General features: G+C 39.9%; 1 protein-coding gene across 1 annotated transcript in view; it reads left to right on the top strand.

The window, feature by feature from the left end:
- Positions 1-556: 556 nt before the first annotated feature.
- magi2a (membrane associated guanylate kinase, WW and PDZ domain containing 2a) overlaps positions 557-22,025 on the top strand; it is a 208,423-nt gene continuing 186,954 nt past the window's right edge. Inside the window, exon 1 of the mRNA XM_080051175.1 lies at positions 557-908. Within this exon, the coding sequence (XP_079907301.1) occupies positions 608-908 (301 nt within the window). The 5' untranslated portion in view covers positions 557-607. The remainder of the gene's footprint in view (positions 909-22,025) is intronic.

Genomic DNA, 22,025 nt, shown 5'->3' with positions numbered 1-22,025 from the left:
GTAGCCTAAAAGTATATTGCATAATTAATCTGTGTATGCAGGTTATTTAAAAAGAGCGTTTGTAGACTAGGCTATAGTTAAGTGGCCAAGTTTGTTGTATGCATATTATTGCTAGATGGTCATACAAAGTTAGTTTGTTTAGTTACTCAAATTTGTTTTGATTGCTCTACAATAATGCTTTAGTCTAGATTTACAAGATCAAATAAATAAATGAAAAATATAAAGTTGAATCGTTGTTAATTGTTGAATTGCTTCTATGCTTTGTCACAGTGTCAGCGCTCAGGGTTTAACATCAATTCCCGTAAATTCAGTTTTCTTTCTTCTCGGTCGATTTTAAGTTTTTTTATTTATTTTTGTACACCGATACTTTGTAAACTCCGATCTTGGAGGCAGCACACGAAGGCATCACAAGTCGAGCAGCTCTCAGTTATTGCAAAGGCAGACTGATCATCCAGCTGCTGTGCGCGTGAGTGTGTGCGCTGACATGGATCCAACTGGCGTCTACTATTGAAACTGGACACATTGCAGTGTTGCGGTGACACTGGGGTGACTACAAAGAGCGACAAAACTTCTTCCACGGCCGCACTCATGTGATTTCTTTTGAGCCATGTCCAAGAGTCTGAAGAAGAGGAAGAACCACTGGACTAACAAAGTACACGAGAGTGTCCTTTGCAGGAATGAGGAGGGGGAACTTGGGCTGGAGTTGAAGGGCGGCGCAGAGAATGGACTGTTCCCGGTTATCGGCGAGCTTCTCCCGGGCAGAGCGGTGTGCCAAAGCGGCAAACTCTTCCAAGATGAACTCCTGCTGGAAGTCAATGATACCCCGGTGGCTGGACTCACCACCAGGGACGTCCATGCTGTGGTCAAACACAGCAAAGAACCCGTCCGAATCAAGTGTGTCAAACAAGGTGAGTTAAAAATAAATAAATAAGAAAAAATATTTGTAGATGTTACACACCCAACTGTCCATCATTTCCTAATATAGGCTATCTTTACCCCGGACATTTTTGAAAACCGTTAGTTTTTGTGTTTTTGACAGGGCTTTTGTCTCCTAAAACTATTGGGTCCCATTTCCTCGGTGCTATAAACAAACCTAGTAAAGATAATGAACTTTTTTGTGTATTTGTGTTGATATTCATCTATGAATGCATATTGTTTCCTTAGTCGTTGTTGTATATGTGTTGTTTTGGACGTGTAGGCTATTGCTTGTGTCGGTAGGGTCATGTTGCTATGTGTTTGGGACTGGTGTAGCTTTGTAAGGGGGTGTGTTACAATGGGGCGGCCAGAAAACACACACTACTCTGTAACAATAATATACAAGTATGATATCAGCCTTGTTATCCTACATAAATGATAATAACAAATATAGGATTCCATGATGCTGTAGGCTACTTACTGTAGGCCTAATATTTAGAAATGCCTCACAGCCAAGCCATCATAGGTCAATATTAGTGGAATATCCATTAGCCTAGGTAGGCCTATAACACCTTCAACTTAAAAATGTGATTAGATAACATATTACATGTATTTTTTTAGAATAGGAATACTCCAATGAAAACAAACTATTTTTCACATACACCAAGCTCAGCACAAATCACATGTAAAGATCTCATGTATTGGCATTAAAAATCATAAATCTATCTTTTACACACAACCTACTTTACCGTTGAGATATTGAGAGCTGAAAAAGTTAGACAAATCCATCAATTGTCTTATTGTTTGCCGGATCATTAGTGGTTTTTATTAAAGCAACTATCCCACTCTCTTCACTCTCTTTCTTGAATGAGTTAAAATTGCTCTACATTTGCTATTTCATATCTATTTGTATTTGTCTTGCCAAGCAGATATTTAAATAGGCCTAAAACATATTTATTATCTTATGTGTGCTAAACTGAGTAGATTTAATTGGATTTGGAAAGGATATTGTGTAAATATTAGAGCAAATCCCCAAATCCTTATTTCAACAAAACAGCCTTGTCATGATGAGAAATTAAACATTCTATAAAGTATGACAGGGTCACAGTTATTGAATGTCACAGACAGAGCAGAAGTTCACCTCAGGAATCTTTTCTTTTCTTCTTTCTTTTTTTTATAAGCAGGAAGTGCACCGGATTGCTTAAGTTTGAGTAGCGTGATATCACTGGAGGCACATGAAGGCAACATTTTGCTATCCAAACAATCCGTAGTTGCTGTAGACACTTGGTGAATTGCAACACACACAGCAGACACGAGCACTATAGTCATGGAAATTTGCCCGACTTGCACTGGCCGCTCCAAACTCCCGTCTACTGTACTGCTTGTCAACTTTCTCCGCTGGATGTGCAGCTCTTCCGTCGTTGCGGACACACTCCTCTGGCCTTCTGTCCTTGATCCCTTGCAGCTAATGACACCAGGTTTCTTCTTGCATTGTGAGCTGAGAGCAGGATCTGTGGGCTCTCATTTTAGGGTGAAAAAAATCTGCCAAAACCCCTATAAGAGGCTTTGGATCAAAGTCTTAGCCCGTGTGTTTGTATATGTGTGTGTTCAGCATGATAACACCAGGGATTTATTCAAAACGCAGCCAGGCCTATATCAAAGTAATACGTTACTTCCCCCCCCTCCCACCCCCCCACAATTTATTCATATCCTCCAGTGATAGCTCAAGTGATCAGTTGTTTACAGTGTGAAGCTGTTTTGAATATGGATAATTAAGCAATATCACACAAGATGGAGTGATGTTGTACTCTATATCAGCACGGCTGTGATTCGGTCATAGAAGATAATGACCATTAGTAATATAATTTAAATTACTGTGGAAATATGTCCATCTTTTGAAGTACAGTATTTGTTAAAAAATCTGATAACGACCCTTAATGTAACTTTCAATAGAGGTGATTAGAGGTCACAGCTGTAAATCAGTATACATTTTGTAAACAGTCCCAGTGATGTTGTACTGTATAAGAACTCATGGTATGACAAATTACTCTGTTGGAACTAACTGTATACTATTTGCATTGAGTACATACTATGGAAGGTGAACACTCTTGCATTGTCCTTACATCAGTGCGGTTAATAACATTAAGTCCTTTTTTAAAATCAGTTTGAAATAGATTCCTCTTTCAGGAGAGAGACTCAGAGAGCGTGGTACAGTATTATCACTATAAGCCAGGCCTGGCAGATGATACACATGTCCACTCACTCTGCTGTAATGTACTTGTGTATTTAAAAATATCCCTTCTTGGTAAGCCGTTTGTTTATAGCTTACATTTATTGATTTCATAGCCATTTTGTTCTGCATGTTCTAGAGACACAGAATGCTTCCATTCCAAAACATTATTGAAGCACATATTACTGTAGTTCACAACTATATGCAGCAGCAAACAACACTTTTATTAGCTGTGTGAGTGTAGCATAAAAGGGTATCATTTGGTGGGTGGGTCTGATCTCATCTGTGTTGTTCGAACTTGGTCTATTATTACTGCTGAAACATGTTTACTTTGACAGTGAGTAGCAAAGATAGGTATGTGAACCGACCGATAAACCCCCCGCCACAAAAGTATTTTGATATTAATTAATTGGCCCTGACTGATTTTTGTCTTCTAATCTCAGCAACTACTACACATCCGAAAACATATTTGTTAGTCTCAATTATCATGAATGTTGAAGTTTGACGTTTTCTCAACCTGCAGTATAATATCTTCAAGTAGGTCACTGTCTAAATCTAATCCATGGACAGAACTGTGGTCAAACATGTTCAAATAGTTATAATAAAAGCTTTATACAATATTGGGAAAGCCTTTACCGTCAAAAAAGGAGCTACAGAAAGTGTTGAGTTTGAAATACACAGAATGTTTACATCCCTTTGGGTATTTTACTTTTATATGGTGCTTAAACTTAATGGGTTTTTTTATTCACCCAGTTTTTCCTAGTTAGTCGACAAATCAGGCAGGGGTCCTTTGATTTAGATAAATACATGTTATTATTAGAACTGCTGGAGCGGAGGACTGTAGGCAGAAAATGTGTAATTTCCTCATCCAGTATTGGGAGCACTTGGAACAATTGTTTCATTTGTATGCCCCAAATATATAAGAACTAAAATAACCCGACAGCAATAATGGTAGTGTAGTATTACTCTTTTTAATGTCTAGCGCTATTGGTTTAAAGTGTATTGGTCAAACTCTGTAAACAAAACCTTCGCTCACAGAGTACCGCTGCCTGGTCCACCTCCGCCAGCAATTAAACTTAAAACCTTCTGAGATCTTTGGGTGACAATGGGCCAACTTAATCCCAATAAAACATAAAGTCATAAAAATTGGGCTTTGTTTTTCGCTGCTTTTTTGCTCTGGCCAAGGAACAGGGTCACTGACCAATTTCCATGCATGGTCGATCTCCAAAACTTGTTCTTGGCCCCTTTTTAATAATACATCAAGTTCTCTATTTCACTCCCTACTGTCAATTACTGCGAGACTCTGTCCTCTTTGTCTTGGGAGACCTTATCTGAATTGCCGACTAGCACTGTAATTAAAAAAAGCACGATCATTAGTCATACTTTATATAGTAATCAAAGTGATCACGCAACATGTTTATGCATCCAAGTGCTTCATTTTATACGTGCTCTAATATCTCTCTCTCTCACACGCACACACAGGCACACGCGCACACACACACAATCACAAACACACAGACAGCAGCACTCTACGTCTGGTGTGAGTCTGTATGTGTATCACACAACAGTAGGTCTTTTATTAGTGTCTGAGGTGAGGATTAAATTAGATTGCCACCAGCTATCAGTCCTATCTTATAGGACACAATTAAGATCTCTACAAATCAGTGATGGGTATATAAGAGAACATAGGGCCCAATTACATTCTCAGAGACACAATAAATTCTCATTAGAACAAGACATGTAATGGAAATTTAATTTAAGGGAAGGGCTGAGAAATCTTCCTCTTACTAATGTGGGCCCTTTAGACTTGATTCCAGTGAAAGGTCAACGGTGGAATTCTAATCCTCCTAGAGCATTGATAAACTTGCTCAAAAGTTAAAATTTGTGTGTGCATGATTGTTATTTTGAACTAATTCTGTTCACTAGATTGGTATCAGTGCCATTTTTAGGGGATCCGGTATTGGCTAGTATGAGACCCACGTTTAATGCAGTTTTGTTGTCAAAGGCATCATAACATGTTCAGTTTCGGTCAACCGATACTGTCAAAGCAGGTCACTAGCTACGCCTGAACTCCTGTGACCTTATTCATGTAACTCAGTCTTACCTCGGATAATCTCACCACTAGCAGTAAAAATGTGGACTGTCACTTTCTCTGTAATTCATATATATTGCCGGCCTAGCATCAAGATACATTAGCTTTTCCCTCCATCTCTCTCTCCCTCTCACACACTCACACTGAAAGCCCCAGTTCAGCTTCCTATTTTAGGATTAATGCAGCCAGCTACAGAGGCTGTCACTGCATCTTTCAGTGCCACTACAGCGAGAAGCTCTTACTGTAGCTCTACTCTAGTGTGGCCACTGACTGTATATGCCCATTGAGTATATCAGAGTGGTGTTGGGTGCAGGTAAGAGCAGACATTTCCAGGTCAGCCGAACGCAATCAGGATTGTTCGCCGACTGCCCACTTAGTGTTAGGTGATGTGGGGTGAAAGTCATTACAGCAGCCTGAAAGCAGGGTGCTTTAGCCAAGCAGGAATGGCAGTGCCTTTTTCTATTTTTCAAAAGGTCGTTTTTAGCTAACGGCGTGGCTCTAGGGAGGCTGATGTTGGTTGGTCTGTCGAGTCTACCACTTTGGCTATACCGCTATACGTTAATTGTTCCCTGAGGAAGGACACTGACTTTTTACCTACCATGATGTCATGTGCGCATGTCAGCCTACAGATATAAAAATTGGTAAAATTGAATTCCTGAACATTAAAAAAAAGTCACCTCCAGGGCTATTTAGGGTTAGCTGCTCCAGAGCTTTCTGTCATATTATCACATGATCTTCATCAGAAAACCGAGTCATTTGTTACTAATTTTTCAGAGGACTTTTAATTGATTAAAAACAACGTTCATTCTTGACTGGAAAATTATAATGATCAGTTTGCATAGCAGATTATACACGTAGTGGAATCATTCTTAGGTATTTCTCAGATGAGGTTGAAAGGAATTTATGATTCAAAAGGTTATAATTCTACAGTAACCATGCATCTACTATAAGATTACAGTCTTCATCATACAGTTATAAAAACATATTCACCTTTTTATACCTAATTCAACCAGTGTCAAATCTGTGCTCAGTTTATAATTAAACAGTATTGAGGCAACATTGGATACACACAGACTATTCAGATTGATTGTTGGGATTGTGTAAGACTTTGAATGCAATAGAAAACTTGGCACTTTCTATATTTCATATTTGCCTCTGTCTTTATTTATTTATCGTACATTTATTGTAATACTTGGGTTGTATTCTGTGCTGACCATGTCCACAGCGAATACAGCTATCTGGTAACTGCTGCTTTAACTGATAAACTAAGACATCCCTAGCAACTGCTTGGCTCTTGCTTTTGAGCTAAAAAAAAAAAAAAAAAACTTTTGCCAGCAGCCTAAATCTATATCTAAATCTAATAAAGTAGCTTTATTTCCACCTATCTATTTTGCTCCTATTACTTTGATCTCAGCCCGTCTCACTTTTTTGCAAATTCAATAACATATCTATGCAGTGACTATCCAAATTCGATGATTAGACTTTGGCAAACACAGTGAACCTTCAAATTCCAATTAAGGAGCTTGTCCTCTCTGTTGTATCCCTGTTTTTATTTAAAATTGTATTTATGCATACACATCTTGACTAAACTAGGCAAACTGTAAAGTACATGACCATATGGCCCTTACATAAAGATGCCTAAGGTGTCCTCCATGAAAGACCTATACTAATACTGCTCATGCGATGGTGGACTCGCTGATCTTGTGAACTGCACGCTGTACTTTGCTGGAAGCCCTCTGTTAAAGCAAATATGTAGCATAAGGCCAGTTATATCAGCCGGTGTCAGTTGAAACTGAAGAAGGTAAAGGTCACCATTGTTGTGCTCAAAGATAAAAATTTGTTTTGCAGACAGGAATCCTCAGCATAGAAATCTTTACAACAAAGAAAGAATTCATGAAACAGGTCTGCATAAGCTATCCAGTTCAGCTGAGGGGGAAAACCAGCACGTTACGACAATATCAACTAAATGGCGCGTGCCCAAGTAATGGAATGACTGATGTGAGTCCTGATGAGTTTGGACTGGTCACTGGTCTGCTGGGTGTTTGAAAGATGGGACTGGGCAATCCCTGAGAAGTTGTGGTGAGTCAGACGAAAACATACTGTTGCGTGGGAGTGCGATAATGATTCTCAGTCGACTCAGACCCATCTGTCTTCTTGTCACCGTCCCATTGAGAGTGTTAAGTTGCACCGGGGAGTGTAACACAGAAAGTGTGATACACATACAGACTCACACCAGCCATAAAGAGCTGCTGTTTGTGTGTGTGTGTGTGTGTGTGCCTGTGCATGTGTGTGTTCATAGCACTGCGTCCCCAGGGCCTCAGCACCACTTACCAAATGCTGTCCAATCATGCCTGACAGTGGTTTGGTGGAGAGATCCTGTTGTCATTGCCCATGATACACTGTTTGACTGCCAGCCTCACCTTTGGGGACAGGTAATGATAAGGTACACACAACACACACACACTAACAAGCCCACTTACACACTCACATATAGCTGTCTTTCCCTATTTGTCAACATCAGCCATCTGTTGTACTGTTGTAGCAAGTAGAAGTATCTCCAAGGACTGAGAAATGGGCAGTCTTTGCTTATGGGACATTGAATGAACATTAACAAAATATAGGGAGCAATCGGTGAAACTGTGTCTTTTTGAAAGTTAAAACTGAGTTGTTTTTCCTTCTTGAATTGTTAAAAATAAGTGCACTTACATGTTGGTACAGCATTTCGTAGTTTGGCTTAATTGAAGCTATTGTACTTGCATGATTCTTGCAGTTCTGGGTTTTTTCCCTCACGGTTGAATACACTCGCTTTTGATAAAAGCGTCAGCTTAATGAAATGCTGTTTTCGTGTGTTTGTGCCTCTGTGACATTGACTTAACATAAACCTAACCTATCAAGCAATTAGTGAAAGCCTTTTTATTTAAAGTCAAGAGCAGTCTTTTGTTAAACGGTGAAAGAGGGTGGAAGAGATCTTTATTACTTCTTATTACTTTCTCTATTATCTGTACAAAGTTCTGTACATGATTGGTGTTTGGAGCATAAAGAAAAGAAAGGAGAAACCCTTTACCCTTTCATCATAATAAACTATAGACATGTGTTTATACAGTATCTGTTCTGGAGTCTGTTTCTCCTGCGGCTAATCCCCTTATGTCTGTCTGATTGCCACTGTAAGTTAGGGAAGTTTGAAGTTGTCAGTTGCTTTGTTCCTCAGCTGCTTTTGTCCTCCTTAAAAGCTTTTACAGCCTTTCTGAATGGACCTACGACTGCGAATCATGTACGAGCACAACATGTGTTACCTTTTATGCTGTCACCAACTGTATGTAGGTTATTGTGTTAAGAAACTGCTTTTCCTCACTGCACACAGGAGGTTCAAAAGCCAATCACAGCTGGATTTAAAAAAAATTACTTTTGCTCAGATGCTCAGTTTAGAAAGATATGATACAGAAAAAACACAAAATTGTCACATTTCATAACCATAAAACGTTAAAGGCTGAGCTGATTGTTGGTTAAACAAATAGTTGATCGACAGAAGTGACGACAACTTTGATAATCGATTTAATTAAGTACGTCACATGTCAAGCAACGAGTGTGAGGCTGCAAGTTGTCTTTTAAGCTTAACGCTAACACCTGCATGCTATCGTGCTCCCGATGACGAAGCTAACATGCTGATGTTATCAATGTTCACTAGAATGCTAAAATTGGCACTAAACACAATGTAGTCCTACAGCTGAAGCTGATGGGAATGTCATTAGTTTTGTCATAGGGATGAAGTGGAATTTTGATCCAAATGTAAAGTAATCCTCTGTAGACAAATGAATGTCTGTATCAGATTTATGGCGATGCATCCGAGAAACTCTTCGAAATTTCGGTCTGGACCAAAGCAATGGACCAACTGATCGACCAACTATGCCATTCCTAGAGCCATGGCTAATTGTAAGTTATGTAAATGTCAAGTATATCTCACAATAACTTCAGAATGCAAGTAAATCAAACTATTGAAGTTATTTTCCTGTTTCTATGATTCAGCACTAGACATCTCTATGGTTATAAACAGGCTTAACACATTCTTCTCAAAATGACTTTGAACTAATGATTCTGGCAGTCTAGGCGGGTTAAATGAAGGAGGACGAAGCTTCTCATTCATGTTTACAACTGATGCTGAATAGCCTTAAATCAAACACACATATGCACCATCTGAACGGCAAATATCCACATGTTGGCCACATTTCAAACAGCAGGATGATGTGTGTTTAACTTTTCGGAGGAGAGCGAGCTTATACAGCTCTAAGATGGCAGTCCAACAATTAAAGCTCTTTTATTTGTTAATTTTAATGATTAAAAAAACAAAGCCTGTTTAAGACTTATCTGTTTACTAATCCACTTGATCATACATTGCTGACATTGACGCTCAAGCTGTTTGTTTGTATGTTTTCTATCCATAGCGTTCGATAGGGAATGATTTGTTTAAATATGTAAGCAGTTTAACGGGGAATGACACATGGGGATGTGTCATATTTTCTACAGAAATGCTCATTTGTCATAAAATGTCTCTTTGCAACGTTTTTTGTCATGTCTCAGTGACACCTCTTTTGTCCCAAAGATGAGACGATTCCTTTTATCTTTTGTATAGACTCCCTTAGGCCTCTTCTATATCAAAAAACAATCAAAGTCACATAAAGGAATACTCCAAATCCAGCAGCCCTGTAGGATGGTGATGCCAGAATAAACATCAGGGTTGTGACGCTGTGATGAATCACAAAGGGGCTATGTATTGCTGCAAAACTGGATAGGTTCCCCTCCTATATAACATTGGATTTCGTAAAGTACGATTTCATATTTCACGTTGGAAAATCTTTATATCTACATCCTCAAACCTGCAGTTGTATGAATATAAATGAGAGCTAAATGGGATATTTTAGAGCGGAGGCACTGGGGAGGGTGAAATTGGCTGACCTGCTCACAGTGAGAAGGGAATATTAAGCAAACTCCTCAGCCCACACTAGCGTGTTGATCCACCAAAAAAACAAAACAGGGAACAATCAATACGGAGCGATTTAAAGCCTTTCTTAGAGCAGCTGTGGTCTCTGTCTTTCTCCGGTTGTCTCTTGGCAGGGAACAAACACTTGGATGTGTGTGTGTATGGGAGAGGGAGAGCAACTTTTTCCATTTGTGTCCCTTTTGATATGTGTTTTTCTGAGTGGATTAGGGTTGCAAGAAGATGGATTTTTCAAACTGTTGACAAGGAGCAACAAAAGACTTACAAATTACGTACAACTTTTCCTTGTTAGAAGAACAACACATGGAAGGCAACTTGTTAAACCTGGTTGCCCTGAAAACGGATAACAAATCTTTGGTCAGAAGCAAAATAACTTATTTGAGGGATAGGCAATTGAACCTTCCCAGGCAGAGATCAGCATTCGTACCAGTTGGAGCAGAATTTTTTTCTTGAAATTGCAGGTTAAAGCCTTCTGTATTATGTGTTCAGTATTGTTAGAACACATATAGCCCAATGCATTATTTAATAAAGCAGTAGTTTATAGCATTGGCCCTCAATGGGGATTTTTCTAACTTGTAACACTATTAAATATTGGACTTGGTTGGTAAGCTGCACCTGTAGGTAACAAGCTAGTTAGCCAGCCACGCAAACGATTATGCTAGGCAGGAGGAGGTTAGTTTAAAGATGGGGAGAAACTCCTTGCCTAATTTTTTCCATGCTTCAAAACTACCAGACTACTAAACTGCCAGGACCTCTCTCGTTCTCAGTACATCAAAATGTTGTATCTCGTTTGTTTCATCTAACAAACATAATCTAAAAAGACCATTTCACCTGTAACAGACAATGTCTTGGGGAATTCTTCATATGCTCATGCACATGACGGTGATATCCACCTTCTGACCTTAAACTTAGCAAGATAAGAGGTAAAAAGTGTAATTCCAGAAATACCATAGAAAGAAAAACTATTTATTTTAAATTGTCCAATAAAACCAAATGTGATGTGAAAGCTACCTCACACACAACACAAATCTGATCAGAATCCTGTCTGGACTGAAGTCATTTTTGGCAGAAAATACATTGTTATTGATCGATAAGAGCAAGAATTGCAGTCCCAAAACTGACAGATCAGCAGTTTGTGACAAGATAAATTCAGCAATAGTCTGCAGTAAGACTACAAACAAGGCATTGATTTTCCGCTGGGCCGTATTGATCCTACAAGGAACAAAGAGACACATACAGTATAAGCAGGTCTGTTCAATAAAACCTGCCACTGTCGCTGCATTGTCGGTGTCTATCATTCTATTTTACACTCGTATGTTTATGAGGCCAGAATGGTGTGTGGAGTAGTTTTGCCTTTTGTTGTTGTTGCATTTAACAACCCCGTGCTCCACCCTGTTGCCTGCAGCGAGGTCACCTCCAGCTGCTTTAAGCCAGCTCACATGGTCACTCATGGGAGGTTTTGATATATGCAGCACTGTCTCTCGCCCTCCCTTTTCTTCTCCCCCCTTTTCTTCGTCTCATTTCTTCTCCATTCACACCCTCGTTTCATCACATTCTCTGCAGGGAATCGAGGGTGGCACGTTTAAATAAATAGATTCTGGAAATGAAGAGACCAACTGCTCAGCTCAGCCTGTCCGTCCCTGTGCTTGCTCACATTATTCATGCCTTCCTAACTGCCAGCCAGAAAGAGAGAGAGAGAGAGAGAAATAAGTTTAAAATAGACCTTTATTTTCAGATATCTCGATTTACACAAGTTCTGCCACTATCAGACAAATGCAGACAAATTAATGTTAAAACCTCCAAGACGAAAATACTAGAGGAACGGAGAGAGAGAGAGAGAGAGATTAAGAGAGAGAGACCCGATGCTCAATAGATGCAAGCACAGAAAGAAGAGAGGGAAGGAAACAGTTGACAGTGATTGGAAATGGTTTGGTGCTCTGCTCTTCACACTCGGCGACCATTGCGGTGCTGTTTTCTGTGTTCCTTCTCGGTCCATCAGATGAATGACACATCTGTGGGTATCAGCTCATGCTTCCTTTTGCCACTTGATCCTCCGACCGACCGACAGATTATTATTATTATTGATATTTCATTTAAATATTTGTCTATAATGTCTATGCATACCATTTGTGTATATATCTACCGAAATACATGAAACATCCACCTTATTTAATGATCTCTTTCTACGCAAGTTATTCATACATGTTGATTAGATTCAATTGAACGGTCCATTTGGTAGTTTTTCGTGCAAGAAAGAGAGTGCTTTCAAACTTGGCACGGAGATAGTCTTTTTATTTTTTTGGCAAGCAGTTGGACTATAAATCTTTCAAAATGTGTCGTTCATGTTTTAACAGCAGTCAGACCTTTTGTCCTGAATCTTAATTTATATTCATTTGCCCCGTGCCCTTGTTTGTGTTTTGACTGAAACAACAAATTTACGACCACAAAGAGTCAGTTTTGCAGGTCACCGTTTAGCATCAAGGGTGACGATGTTAAGGATTACGGAACTGTGGTTGGATCGGTCGTTGCCATGGTAATACTCGCCACTTCTTTCGCAATCCAATCAAACGAGCATGGAGGAAATGGATCTTATATCCATACACACATAAACACTGTATATGTATTTTCTTTAACTCAACTTTGTCCAAGCAAATTGAACCCAAATGTGCCAATGAAACCGTTGTCAGAAAGTTACATTACAGTTTCACTACACAGTGATTGATGAAGTCGATAAAAGTTTATGAGAAATGTGTTGTGTTTTTTATGCACCGCAGTCGTAACATTTTACAGTCTTGTTTAAGATTAGTGCAGTGCCGGAGGGTACAAAAAAAATCAATCTTTTGTGTTGGATGGCTGTCTATAGCTTGTCCTGATGATCAGGGTGAAATGTAGACGAACCTTAGGGCTTTTGGCCACACTGTCCTGTCAGGATGCTCTGCTCTAAATAACCCATGGCTCTTTGCTGTTATTTTCTCCCATGCGCTCGTCGGTTTCTTTAAACATTGATTTTATGCTTCAGGAGATTCGCACACGCTGAAAGTATGTCGTCCAAAAAAAAGTGCCCTCTTTGACTTTATCCTCCCAGCGCGGTTGAGTCAGACTGTTGTGCTTATGTTTGTTTGTACTAGAAAGCAAAACTCAAGACTCAAATGTTGATTGAAAATGTAGACTTATTTAGCTCAGGGCTACTGCAAGCATTCGGTTCAGAATATTTTCTATTGCGTTTGGAAAAACTGAAATCTCTAAACTTGACGTTACATTTTCTTTGGAGAGTGGAGAATGTAGAGCATCAAACACTCGCACTTTTCCCCAAAAGTTCTGGTTTCCCCTCCGGGCAGCTGAGCCAATGGGAGGTACGGAGGGGACTAGGCAGCCGTCTGGCATCACACCGTCCTCATCTCGTCTATGAGTCTCTGCAGAATTTGCTGTTATTCACCACACCAAGGTATGCAGTAATTAGGCTTAGGTCAAGGGAGCGCGTGGCCTTTCTCCCCACCATTGAAAGAAGTGGCATGGCATGTGTTGCTTGAATTCTTCTTACAATGAACAAAAACACTCTGGTCCTACATTCCTTTCACTCCTGCCATGCTGTTTGTACTGTACCTTCATTAAACCCCTGTGAACCCAAATCTACAAAATCCTTCTGAATTGGTAATGTAATGGGAAGTTGCATGATAGTGAGAATCTGCAAGAGTTGGGCATATTTATCAATCCAGAATATGGTCATATAAATTTGATAAACCTGAAAGAAATTTGGTTTAGATGGCGAGGTACTGGTTCTTATTAGACAATAATTATTTTGAACCAATCACTGCAGGTCTCTGCCCGAATGCTCTATACAAAACAATGACTTGACATGGAGACCGTTTGATACGGCCACACCCCCACAGTCCTGTCAAACAGTCTAGATAGTAAAAAAGCTGTTTTTATTTTCAATTAAATTTTTGTAAAAACTTATTGAGAAAACCCAACTTTGATATTATATATTGATTTAATATTTTAGACCAAGTTTCCAGAGGCTTTAATACAGCTTACTAAAACTCCTTGCCTTTTGCTTTCATCCTATTCTACCTTTTATTTTCAGTGGGGAAAAACAGACTTCAGTGAAATGAGGAGGAGTTGATGGAACAGTCATCCTCCTACTGTTTTCCCTTGCTCTCAAAAGTTAAGCTCACTCCTATAAATATATATAATTTGTGCCTTTGAGTCTTTTAAGTGGAACTACATTGAAAGGTCACTGTTAACAACTCTACTAATGCTCGCCTATAATTAATCCTACCTAACACACATTGATGCACACAGTTAAAAATGACTGGGCGCTGACCACAGAGGTGGCTGTAGTTCATGCCTGACTAAAAAGCTTTTTTAATGATCTCCCCTTTACTTAATACGTCTTTTGCTCACTTCCTCAGCACGCTCAGTTTATTTTTGATATTTACTTTACTTGCATCAAACTGTATTTAGTTTTTTACTACCTCAAAGGTTGACTTTTCCTCCATTTTCTTGGGATAACTGAAGCAATGCAACCTCATGGCTCCAAAAGCACATCTTGCAGTTTACTTGTTATCCAATAATGCAGTTTTAAGTAAGAAATAAACATGTGTGTCAGAGTTAATTTTTACTCACCTGCTTTTTAACCAGTGTTGTGAACTCACTCAAGTGCAAATGCTTCTCCGTGCTTTTGTAGCCAACTGCGTATGCTGTGTTTCAAAACATCCATGCGCGACAGGCATTTTTAAACAAGGGAAGCTACACAATGTGGTTATTGAAGTTTCAAGTGTTAAGAGGCATAGAGCCAAACTGGGGACCACAAGCACTTATAATCTTTGTACGGGCCAACACTCGCTTTCAGAACCAGGACCTTTTTCATCCTACATGAGTTTGTAGGCCTGTGCACAAGAATGTCAAAGAAAATCATCTCCAGCATACCATGCTTACTTTGTAAATAAGGTCTGGGCTATATTGCCTTTGTCAGGATGGTAGATGACTTTGTGTATGGTCTCTTTATAGTCCATTAATTAGTCCTGACCCCTACACATTGAAATTAAAAACAAACAAACGAATAAAACACACAAGACCATAACTGAATACAGCATGGATTGTTGTCTGACTTGTTTTATTGTGACAGGCGCACACTGGCCTCTACCTTATTGCGTTGGCTTTTTGCTGTGGTCGAATTGAATGCTTCTCCCTTGTAAAGCTCGTTAAACTGTCCAGTCGCCGCTGGCTTCAGTCCAGAGGGCCGGGCCAATGCCTCTATTAGCCGCTCCTTCAATTCATGGACTGACTTCTATATGAGCCTCCCCTGGTCCCCGTGGCAGACTGTATGGGTTTAGCCCGGTCGAGGCCATGTTTCTGGCCATTATGGTGAGTGATGGGTCTCTATTGTTCTAACTTGAAAGCACCCGTTGTTATTCTGATTAGGCGTGGCTAATGAGCGTCGCATTGCTAAGCTTCCTCTATCCCTCCACTCACTTTTCTATACATACTCTGTCTGCCACTTTCCTACGTTCCCTCACATGACTTCCCTCCTCTCTTCCTGTGCCAGGGTGCATTGTGGGTGTTGCCATCCTGTTCCGTGCAACACCCAGACCTCCTGCAGAGAGGAGTTGTTGTATGGTGTTTTTTTCTCTGTATCTCTGACAGAATGCTGTAGCAAATGCCTTGGCGCCAAATTGATCCCAAATGGGAGTGCCATGCCAACCACAGCATTAGCTACTCTGAAAGGATGCTCGGCTAAATTGGAGCGAAGCCACGTGAGCTGTGTGGACGTAAAGCACAGTAGTTCTGTTTCTCTTCTGAGTGATGAAAGGATGAGTTCACTGGCACCAAGTGCTTGAGGGAGAAAATCTACTGTGATTTGGTCACATTGTTTCCACTTCCTCAACCTGCCTGCATGCTTCAACCAGTGGTCTGCACAGAAAGGGGTGAGGGAGGTTCAGAGTGCATAAATGTTTTTTAAAGCTATAGTGCGTAACTTCTGTCTCCCCCATGAGGAATTCTGAGTAACTTCAAAAACACTTTCAGCGCATCTTTGAGGTTAGCCTTAAGTGATCTCGCATGGATTTTAAGCCTTCTGCTGTACGTCCAGTTTATTTCTTGGCAGTAGAATCAACAACTGAAACATTTCGTGGGCACTTCTTGAGCTCCTGTGCCAATGACAGGGGTTGACACCAGTGTGTAAATTCTACCATACTACAGAGAGAGTTTTGTAGAGCTGATGGGCCTATTCAACTTTGTGTCGAGTCGTTTGGCTATACTGTGTGTGTGTGTGTGTGTGTGTGTGTGTGTGTGTGTGTGTGTGTGTGTGTGTGTGTGTGTGTGTGTGTGTGTGTGTGTGTGTGTGTGTGTGTGTGTGTGTATGTGTGTATGTATGTATGTATGTATGTATGTATATATATATATATATATATATATATATGTATATATATATATATATATGTATATATATATATATATATATATATATATATATATATATATATATATATACACACGCACTGTATATAAGTATTTGATTGGACCCTAACAGACAGCAGCTCTGTAATTAGATCCGCCCTTCTTTGTTGCAGTAGCTTGGAGCTCAGCATCACTCTACTATTAAAGAGCTCCCCATGCAGTTTGGACACAATATTGTAGTATAGGCCTTTGATGTGGTGCCAGGTCCTTTTACAGCCATTGACTTTTGGTCCTGGGTGAATCAGCATAGTTAATGACTGTCACTTTCAGACACAACATTCAGACAGCGTGATGTTCATAGACACTGTATCTAATCTACTGTATATAGATGAGGTATGGCCAACAATGCAGTGTTGCTCTCCTACCAAGACTTCCGCTTCCTCTGGCTTGTCAGAACCAATTTGGCGATCTTTGTTACACCTACCTGTATTTACCTGACTGGTACACACTGAATATGCCCTTTTAAGTTAAGTCATACTGTGGCTGTCTGTGCAGAAACAAAGGCACTGAGACATTTCTAAATGCTCTGAAATAGAACACTCTCTTCTCTGCACCGAAAGCCTTTCACGAGCGCTCCAGGATGAATACAAGTCCTGGCCTCTTGTCATCCCACATTACTATCTTACATTAATTTGGCAGCATGCATTTCTACAGTTAAACACTGGCTTGTGAGGGAGTAGTGGTGTGTTCACCATCTGTGTGCACAAACAGTACTGCACTGAAAGAAATGTGCTTCCCTTAAGAAAATAAAGGAAAGAAAATATAGTCCCTAACATATTTTGCATAGTGTGTGTTTTGCTAACACCACATGCTTAGCCTGAGCGAGTGACACAGTCACAGATATGCTTACATATTATTAGTATGCCAAAGATACTGTGTGTGTGTGTGTGTGTGTGTGTGTGTTTTCGGTGCTTCCTTTTCATTCGCCCCCTCTGACATCCAAATCCTCATCCTTACAACTGTGGTGCCCTTATCAACATGCCAAAACTGTAAGGTAATCCCTGTGCAAATATACAAACACTCTTTCTCCCTCCATTCCTTTATTTGCATGCTACCAATTCATTCTAGAAAACAAGCTTCTAGCGATGTGTATAAAGTGGCAGAGAGAGCAGAGCACAAGACTTGGCACATACAGCCCTGGCCCGCGGTACTAATGAGGTCAAACAGATATACACAGTTCCCTAAACAGCTCTGTCCAAGACATTCCAGCGCAGCCACTTTATAGCCTGGAGGCATTTCTACTCGTCATAGAAAGCCAGCTTTACTGTGGTTTCGGCACGTTATCACAGCAGCTTGGTCTTCGGGTGTATTGATATTCAAGTCTTAACTCTGTAAGGGATGAAGAGAATTTAGTGTCATCTCGTAAGTTATCAGGGCATCCTGCTGCTACACCCCTGAATGGGGAAATGGTCACAAAACTCTTTATATAGAGTAGAAATGTACTAAATGGTTTATAGCCAGCTGTTGGTGACTGCCAAACTCCATAGCTCCCAGTCATTCATGTTGCTTGGTATGAGCCTAAAATATCTAGACCAGCTTGCTCTTTAGGTGTTGCCAGATATCTGTCATTTTAAATAATGATTATTCTGTGTATCTTGTTAAATAAATAGTCCACACACTTATCATTTTGTGTGCTGTAATATTATGCAGACACGTTGATTCTCTGATTAAGTAAAAACATTATTTATTCAGATTAGACAGGCATTAGTCTTTGATTTCTGTATCGCTGCCTTATGATATGATTTTCCAGGGAATTTAGATGTGAGTGGGCCTATTTCCAAAAAAGAATCAGTGTCTGTTTACTACTGGAGGGAAAAAGCACACAGACAATATCCATCCATCCGCTCTAATACTGGCCTGTTGGCCGTGCAGAGGGTTGAAGCATATCCCAACTTTTATTGGATAGAGTGCAGTTTACATCCCTGGGATACAGGCAACAGTTCACACTCCCTTTCACGTCTTTTGATTTAGACTGCATGTTATTGGAACACCATGGAAACAGACGCAGACGGGGAGAACAAGTGAACTCCACACAAATTTACCCTTTGCTGAAATAATTTAAGTAACAACTAGTCATTTTGAAGGTTCCTTGCTTTCAGAGATTTCAGTTGCATCATCATTCATCAAAGGTGTCTTCACGTTACAGAAGAGTGGAACATATCAGTGACTTGTGATTGTATGTCAAAGGTGTAGGTCTTAACCCCAGTATCTTCAACTGTGGTTTCAGATGACCTTTTTGACCTTTCTCCAGCTGTCAACTGACTACTGGTCAAGCGCTTTGATGTAATACAGCTGGTATCACGTACCATAAGTATGGGACTTAGTGTGACACCTGGGCCAGCTCCATTCACTGTGAGATGCAATTGAAAACTCCAAAATCTAGAAGAGGAAACTTTAAATCTTTTTTTATTTAAATTTTTAACAAATACTGTTTAGAAATGTTAAAAATGTACTTCCATGCACAAATAAATTTAGGTTTCCTGCAGCGTACTCGACTTGGTATTTTCTGAATGTGATCTGACGACCTCACACTTACAGGAATTTAACATCCAACTATGTCATAACCACAAACCTTCCAACACAGGAGGAAGACTGTAAATCACCTCTGATAAAAGGCTTAGGCTGACAGTTAGTTACAATGTGGATGTGGTAGACACTCTTGCTGCCTTTTTCTAAATACGATGCTTAAACCTACATCGTTTTGTTACGGTAAGGAGGGCTTCAAATGTCGCTAAATGACACCTTGGCGTGAGCTTCAAACCAATAATAAGTCCGGAGGAGTGTCTTGTCCCCTCCTCCTTCTCTCTGGAGTCAAAGGGAGTCACAGCCACTGGAATGTAAAGAATGCCGCTGTAGCGAAAACAATGGAAAGTGAGCGCTTATGACAGATGTGCAACCGCATCTTAAGCATTGGAGCAAACCATTCAGGCAGCATATTGTTTCTCTGCTTTTTTTTTTTTTTTTTTTTTTACTTTTATTTTAGTGGTTTTATGTTTTTGTTTTTACATATGGACAAAAAAAACAGAATAAGTAAACACATACAATACATACACAACACCCAACTCCTTCCCCCCTCCCCCTCCCCCACATAAACAGACAAGGAATACAGAAAAAAAGTTAAATAAATAACTATGACAAAATGATTAAGAAAATAAGCTATAAGTACACAAGAAACAAAACAAAGCTAAAACAAAAACAAAACTGGGGCAAACCTCACACCTTTTGGTTCCCTAAGTGCCGCAGCACTGGGCCCCATATAGCGGGGAATTTATGGGGGTGACCTGACAGCTCATGTCTTAGCCTTTCCACATGTAGAATGCCCACCATTTCCCTCTGCCAGGTTTCGAATTGGGGGGCCAAGTCGGACTTCCACAGCCTCAGGATACATCTTTTGGCAATAACCATGCCACACCATGTTTATGCGTGCCATTGTGGTCCAATTTTTCCAGGGCTGTGGAATGTCCGAACAGGGCGGTTTCCGGATCAGGAGTTAAAGACACATTTAAAACATTAGAATACCATTGAACTACAATACACCAAAAGTTGTAAAGATTTGGACATTCCCAAAAGTGGTGAGCAAGTGTACCCTCGGCAATCTTACATCTGTTACATAAAGGCGAAAGATCTGGGAAAATGTTATGCACAATCTAAGTGTGGCCTTAAATTTAATTAACTGAGTAGGACTTGAAATGACAGCAGCAGTTCCAAAATTGCCCACTGGAAAAATATTTTGAGGTTAACACGACCATATCTCTTTAATATATTTAAACAGAGCCTTCGTTTCCTGTAATAAGCAATATTCTTCTTTCTGCTTCCAATGCAGTTTTTAAATTTTCAAGTTTTTCTCGGTTTTAAGACTTCCAGTAATGAATCTCTAAATCAGGTCTCTGAGCCAGGACTTAATGATGAGTCATTTTTTCAACAGACTGTTGAGATTTAATGAGGCGAACCAGATTGCACATTGAAGTATAAAAAATAAAAAAAAAGCTTTCTGTGTCTTTTTATATTAATAATTTGACCCAGGACATTAAAGTAATACCTTTCGCTGTGGGAGCTGATGTTCAAAAAGCATCCAGGTCCCTCGTGAGTGACCTCCCTGAGTTTTCAGACATACTGTTTGGAAATAAAAGAAAAACTGTCTCACTCCTCTGAAGCAAGTTAATGCTGACCACATCATTTACATAATCAGCTCTGATTGGGCATGTGGGAAGTTTTTTGTTTTACATTATTTTTCTGTTGGAATCAACTCAAGTGGCTTTGTGCCATGAGTGGGCACTGCAATACATTTGCATTTAGCATAACCTTTTTTGCATCTTTCCGTCTTAAATGCAGTTTTACAGTAAAACGTGTTGTTTGTTTGTGGCAGCATAGCGCTGTCACAAAAGTGTAGCTGAGGGCGGAATTTTGATTTTAATAAGCAGTGCGTCATTCCCAACCTTTTTGGGCTTGGGACCTATTAAAACACAGCAATGATTGTTTGCAACCCGGCTTCACTGATTGCGTTTGTTAAGCAGTTGTGATCAATTCAAACTTGTTTTTATATAAATAATAGGTAGATGTACATGACCACAAGATAGAAAGCAAGGATTCAAAGAAAATCTGATGGAGCCCATTTCTTAGTAATTGTTATTCTAAAATTCAGTGTTTCTTCGCTCGGTTGCATTCACTTATTCCCAATGTGCCACTGACTTAGTTTAAAGGCATACTCAGCAGTGATACAGAACGCGTGTTGAACTTTGAACTTTGCTCTCAGCGCATCAAAAACAGAAGCTTGGTCAGTGCCCATTTTGGCGATATTCGACGCTCAGAGCAAGTGCTCAAGCCGTCCAGTCCCAAGCGCGGTGCTAAGCGATGCTGATAGTATCTGTCTCATCGGATAACCCCCAAGTGTCTAATAAATACTAATAAAGATGCTGAAAGAGACCTTTTGCTTCAGTAATGAATGTTTTGGATTATAATGACTGACTGACTATACCTTTTAAAGCGCAAGAGCAATCCTTGTGTACTGTGTTTACCTCCTTGCAGATTATATTTATTCCTCATTGTCAAAAAGTTATTTTGATTCAAACTTGGGCGACAATGATGGGCGATCAAGTGACCACATAGGATCAAGCTTGCAGCTTGCCTGTGACTGATTAGCTCGTCTCCGGCCCAAATGGCCTCACCAAGACAGCAGAGTGGCAAGAAGCCCTGGGACCAAAGTATGATCCATTCTGTCTCTAGTCGACCCCCCCAGATGGGCAGATTAATCAGTCTGACAAGCGATGACTACAGGATGAACACTCATTAATATATTCTCAGCAGCTGGGATAAACTGTGAACTTCAAAGCAGTCAC

This window comes from Ammodytes marinus, assembly GCF_949987685.1.
Source record: "Ammodytes marinus genome assembly, chromosome: 22".
Taxonomy (NCBI): Eukaryota; Metazoa; Chordata; class Actinopteri; order Uranoscopiformes; family Ammodytidae; genus Ammodytes; species Ammodytes marinus.
This window is presented reverse-complemented; position numbering and strand designations above follow the sequence as displayed.